Source organism: Leishmania infantum, chromosome 18, assembly GCF_000002875.2.
Source record: "Leishmania infantum JPCM5 genome chromosome 18".
Lineage (NCBI taxonomy): Eukaryota > Euglenozoa > Kinetoplastea > Trypanosomatida > Trypanosomatidae > Leishmania > Leishmania infantum.
Window position 1 is genome coordinate 420051 of NC_009402.2, and position 6000 is coordinate 426050.

Below are 6000 nucleotides of genomic sequence, written 5' to 3' on the forward strand. Positions count from 1 at the left end.
GGTGCTTGCGGCGACATCCGCGCTGGCATTGTGCAGTGCCTCTCTCCCTTTTTCCTTCTTCATCCGTCTCTCTCTCTCCGTCGATCGCTGAGCGGGTAGCTCACATCACCGGCTATGAACACGCATATCCCATCTGCTGCCCAGGCCCCGCCCTGCTCTCTGTGCACGTATATGTGTCACCGTGCACAAGTATACAAGCGATGACCTCGCAGTATGCCCCCTATTTCGTACACGCCCTTCTTGCTACCTTCAAACCTTCCTCTCCCACGGCGCTCGTGCTTGCTTTATCGCCTTCAGGTGTGGCCCATCCCGCGGAGAAGAGAAGGGCAAGGGAGCCAAGGGAATCACTCCCACACCCCTCCACTATAATCCGCCTCCTAGCAGCAGCCAACCCCTCCAGTCGATGCTGTTTCGCTCCTCCTCTTCCGCCCTCTGTGCTTTGTGTGCGTGGTGCGCGAGCGTCAGTCGCGGTCTCATCTACTCCGTCTTTCTGTGACCCCACCCCCTCCCCGTCTTGCACGATATGTCGATCCCACAACCGCCACGCATTCGCGCGGGCGTGCACGTATTCCGATGCTAGGCCTCCACCCCCGCCTCTTTTCTTTCCCCTTCCTGCGCGCCTAGTGTTGCCGGCCACCTTGCCGTGGTATCAGGGTCTCGTACCCCACCCTGTGGGGAAACCAAGAGCCTGCACGCTCTCCTTGGGTGCGGCTGGCGGACTCTTCTAGTGCCGGTGGACATGTCCGAGCTGGCGTAGCGCCGCAGGAGACTTGCGCTCTTGCTGGTCACGCTTGCACCCGTTCGCTGCTAATCGAGTCGTCGATCCAGCATGTGCATCGTTGCCCATTTACTTTGAGGCAGAACGGAACCATTCGCCGAAAAGCACGAGAAGTCTCTCCCGGGCTTCTCTTGTTCACTCCGCCGTCGCCGGCAATGTGAGTAGCGTACGCTCCCCCGGCAGAGAAAGTAAGCAGACAGAGCGTCAACGGCCCACCCGGCCAATCCATGGTACACAAGCATACACATACACACACAGGGAAGGCAATGGCAGTCCCCGCCCACCTCTGCATGACTGTCTTGCGATGGGAGCTTTCTGCTTCCCCACACCCAAACAAATGATCCACAACGCTCTCGCTGACGGCATCATGCGGCCGGAGGCGGAACTCTGCAAAAGCATTGTGTGTGTGTGTGTGTGCGATCGCGATCGCGATCACCTCTCCGCGGCTATCCACGCTGGGTGAGACAGTGGAAGTGCGGCAAGAAGACCAGCCTTGCCAACAGCGTTGATGTCTTCTACGTGCAAGAGCAATACAATCAGCTCATGCGCCAGAGCTGTGTCCGGAAGAGGATGCGACTGGACCTCCTTCGTGAGGAGGCCCGTTTGGCGCACATACGCGAATCCGCGCAACACCTCATACAAATCGTTGCCGCTCATGTTCGAGCAAACTCAGCCCCACCGAGGTGCGAGTCTCTAAAACCAGATGGCCAAAGGAACACTTCGACGAGGTCCTCAGCACTCTGTGGCCTCATCGCGTCCCAGAGTTTCGGAAAATTCAAAAAGCGGGGCCGCTACAGCGCTTGCGGCACTGACCGCGTGGCCTGCTCTGCACTTGAGCCTGAAGTGCATCGAAGCACACTATCCGCTTGGGCCAATCGCTTGCGGTCGTGCTCTCCCCCCCCTTGTTGAGCTCTGTCGTGCGGCCACCACCACCACCCCTCCACTTGCCATGTCGCTGTTCCCCCTGAGTGCTGCGTTTGCCGCTTGACGTTGTCAAACCGAAAAGGCCGTCTCCGCGGTCATCAAGGCGGACGAAAACAAGAGGCTGCGCACCCGCCCAAGCACCACATGAAGAGAGAACGCAACGACACGAAGGGACGGGCGATCACATGGGGAGAGGAAGTGGGGTGGGGATAAGACGCGGGACCCCGTGACGCTTTCGCCCGTGTTGCCGGTTGGCACTTAAACAGACGAAATGGAAATCACGAACTCTGTACGCCACAAGTCCGGCGACGAGTAAAGTCCAAAGTCGCTACGTCGCGCGGCAGCCAGGGCAGCGCGGCGAAATGAGTGTCTATACAGCAATGCACGCAAACACCTACACCCACACACGCATACGTGTCCTCCTCTCGCCCTCCCAGAAACCTACACAACACAACGGTTCTTTTGGTTGCTGCTCTACCTCCGTCGCACCCCCTTCTCTTCCCAGTCTCTCCTTCTTGTGTCGAATACACCTGAGGCAGAGGACAGACAAGCATCATTGGCGCCAACTTCCTCTCTCTCCTATATTGGCACTGTGTGTGTGTGTGTGTGTGTGTCTGGGCGGGTGTGGCACTGCTTCTCCTCCTCTATCTCTTGTTGTATCAATACTTTGTTTACGGTTTCTTTTTGTTTTTGTTTGTTGCTTCCACCACCGCCACCACCGGCACCACCACCACCACCACCGACACCACCACCACCACCACCGGCACCACCACCACCACCACCGACACCACCACCACCACCACCGGCACCACCACCACCACCACCGACACCACCACCACCACCACCGGCACCACCACCACCACCACCGGCACCACCACCACCACCACCGACACCACCACCACCACCACCGACACCACCACCACCACCACCGACACCACCACCACCACCACCGACACCACCACCACCACCACCGACACCACCACCACCACCACCGACACCACCACCACCACCACCGGCACCACCACCACCACCACCGACACCACCACCACCACCACCGGCACCACCACCACCACCACCGGCACCACCACCACCACCACCGACACCACCACCACCACCACCGACACCACCACCACCACCACCGACACCACCACCGGCACCACCACCGCCACCACCGGCACCACCACCACCACCACCGGCACCACCACCACCACCACCACCACCACCACCGACACCACCACCGCCACCACCGGCACCACCACCGCCACCACCGACACCACCACCGCCACCACCGGCACCACCACCACCACCACCGACACCACCACCGCCACCACCGGCACCACCACCATCATCGCCACCGACACCGCCATCACAAGCAAAGATACATAAGGATGATAGTTGCGCAAAACGCAAGGGCAGAAACACAATACTACTTCGTCTAGCGTTGCTGCACAGCTTCGTGCTGTTTCTTTCTCGTATACCTCTCTCGCGATCTCGCTCCCCTTCTTTCACGGCTCTCCTCCACTGTACCCCTGTGCGTGGACCGTCTCTTCTTGATCATCTTCTCCCATCCCACTTCCACACCCACCCCACCCCTCCACACACACGCGCACGCACACTTTTCTACCTAAGCCTCTCTGTTGCGCTCCATAGATACAGACAGGCGAGCTTATACACCCGCTATCATTCTCGTCGGTGGCGTTGGCAACCAAGTGACGCAAGGGGTTGGCGTTACGTAGGCTCTCTTTGTTGCGTTGTTTTTCATCCACACACACATATCCACAGTCACTTACTCCACCCCTTGTCTACACACCTCTGTCTTCATGAGGCGACGTGTCGTTGATACAGAGGGCGGCGCGGTGCATGTCAGTGGCTCCGCACCAACTTGGCGAGGCCGGCGGTCCCGGCGCGCCTTCTTCTCTCTCTTGCTGCTCTCCATCGCGCTGTCCGCTATGATATGTTCCCTGCTTGTCCTGGGCTGGATCGCAGCCGATGACTCGACTACTGTTTTCGGCGACGACTTCGCAGCCAGCGACGCTTGGTTGAACTCCAATAGCAACCAAGAGAAGTGGCAGAGAGCACTACTCCAGTCTGCGAAACTCAACCTCCCCGTCCCTCACAGCGTAGCCATGAATCAAGTCTTCTTCATCAGCTGCAATCGGCATGATCGCAGTCAGCTCTACTGGGCCTATATGGCAGTTGCAGCACAGTGTGAGATGCTGTCCTGGAAGAATGCTACGGCGGCGCCGCCTTGTCGGAGGCTCTACGCCGGTGTGTCCTCGTTGCTACGCACCGCCGGTACCGCCGCCTCTTCAGGTGGGCCGCACGGACGCACGACAGACACGGATGAAGGAAAATGGCAGGAGGCGGTTCCTCTCGGTGCATGCGGCTCCGTGTACGACTCTCCCGCGGCAGCGGAGCAGCGTCAGCGATACCGGCGGACCTCGCCGCCGCTGCTGCTGCTGGATGAGACTCCGCCTCCGCTTCACCGCGACACCGACCCTGAGCAGTGCTTTCGTGCTGCACCACGTGACGCCGTCTACTCAACCGGCGTTCCGGTGGACGCCTTGATCTGGCTAGGGGACATCATCTACGCCGACAAGTTCCCGGATGGCAGGGACGCGCAGTCGCTCCTGTTCCACCACGTCAATACAATGGTAAGCATAGGGCGATTCTGGCGAATCCAGCGCGACGCTCCGGAGTACAACGCGTTCATCGACAGCTGCGTCGCAGGTGGCGATCATCTGGACTGGACGCTGCACTCACCAGGGGAAGTGTTTCTGCCCGCAGCCGCGGACAATCGCGAGCGAGTTGTGCAACTCACCCCTTCGCCCTCCTCCGGCACTCACCGCAATGTGTGGGCCACCTGGGATGACCACGACATGGGCGAGAACGATGGTGGACGAGAGTACACCGGCCGTAACAGCACGCAGCGCTTCTTTCTGAACTTTTTGCGAGCCCCCTCAAGTGATCCACGCTGGCGTCGCGAGGGCGTGTATGGTGCATACACGACCGACTTTCGCGACGTCGTGGACGACGCCAAGGGGTGGGGAACTCCAATGCGGCTCCTGATGCAGCAGCTTTATGAGCATGCCATCTGCGTTGTCCTCCTCGACGTTCGCTCGTTCCGCGACCGCCCGAACGCGACCCAGGCCGGCGACATGCTCGGCGCTGAGCAGTGGGCGTGGTTTGAGGAGCTCCTGCAGAACTACACGACACTGACGCGAGACGGGCGAGAGCGGTGTGCGATGGTGCTCATAGGGGGCGGCATTCAGTTCATCCTGGATGAGAAGCCCGCAGAAAACTGGGCAGCCTTCCCCCGCTCTCGGGACCGCCTCCTCGGACTACTGCAAGCCTACCGGGTCGAACGCGTGGCCTTCATCACCGGCGATGTGCACATGGGTGAGCTGGGCGTCGACTTCACCAAGCACGCCATTGAGGAGGTGCTGGGGTACCCAATAGTGGAGGCCACGAGCTCGGGGTTGACACACAGTGCGAACATGTACTTTCTCCCCACATTCATGCCACTGCTCTTCCCCAGCCCACGGCGTCTCGGCCTCTATGTGGGGACGAACTTCGGTGCGTTGAGGCTCTCCCTGGACCTGCGTCACCTGCCTTTGATCCGCTCATACTTGACAGAGATGGAGTCGAAGATGGCGGCGGCACGCTTTCGGCCACCACAGTGGCGCCGGGAAGTCCGCGCTGCCGTTGAGCAAGTCGTTAATGCTACTTTCACCATCTTCTCCATCCCAAAAGGCGGCCAACCAGTGTACCGGCTAAACTTCCCTCTCTCTATGCTCACCTACGCGCACGGTGTAGCGTATCGCGACGCCACAGTAGATGCGGTGCATGGGAGTGTGCACAAGAAGCCAACGTCATCCCCAGCGGCGCCGGAAAAGAACGGCGGCAAAGAGGCAGCGAAGGACGACACGGAGCGCACATCATCGTCGCCGCTGAGGGCGCTTCTCGTGCTTAAGAACGGTACCATTACGGGCATCGCCCACTACCGCAACACCGAGCCCACACCGCTCATTACGTGGTCGGCGCGCCAGCTGCAGTACTACATTTTCACCAACTTCTCCGTCTCCGAGACGCTGAAGCTGATGATCCTGCTCGGGTTCTCGGCCGGGGCTTTGGTGCTCTTGCTGCTGATGACCACGCTATGTCGGTACCTGCGGCGGCCACGAAACAGCTGCAGCAGATTCTATTACTCTAACGTAGCACCCTCGCCTCAAGTGTCCCTCGTGACGCGGTGTTCGAAGAAGAGGGTGAATAACCAGTGGAACAACATAGATAAGTAG

General features: G+C 59.9%; 2 protein-coding genes across 2 annotated transcripts; both read left to right on the plus strand.

The window, feature by feature from the left end:
* Window positions 1-2064: 2064 nt before the first annotated feature.
* LINJ_18_1030 (Hypothetical repeat protein) lies at window positions 2065-3141 on the plus strand (the record flags this gene model as incomplete). The annotated part of the gene is made up of 1 exon (XM_001464880.1): window positions 2065-3141. One exon carries the CDS (start codon window positions 2065-2067, stop codon window positions 3139-3141), a length of 1077 nt encoding a protein of 358 aa, XP_001464917.1.
* A 381-nt stretch (window positions 3142-3522) lies between these two features.
* Window positions 3523-6000, plus strand: LINJ_18_1040 (conserved hypothetical protein; the record flags this gene model as incomplete). The annotated part of the gene is made up of 1 exon (XM_001464881.1): window positions 3523-6000. One exon carries the CDS (start codon window positions 3523-3525, stop codon window positions 5998-6000), a length of 2478 nt encoding a protein of 825 aa, XP_001464918.1.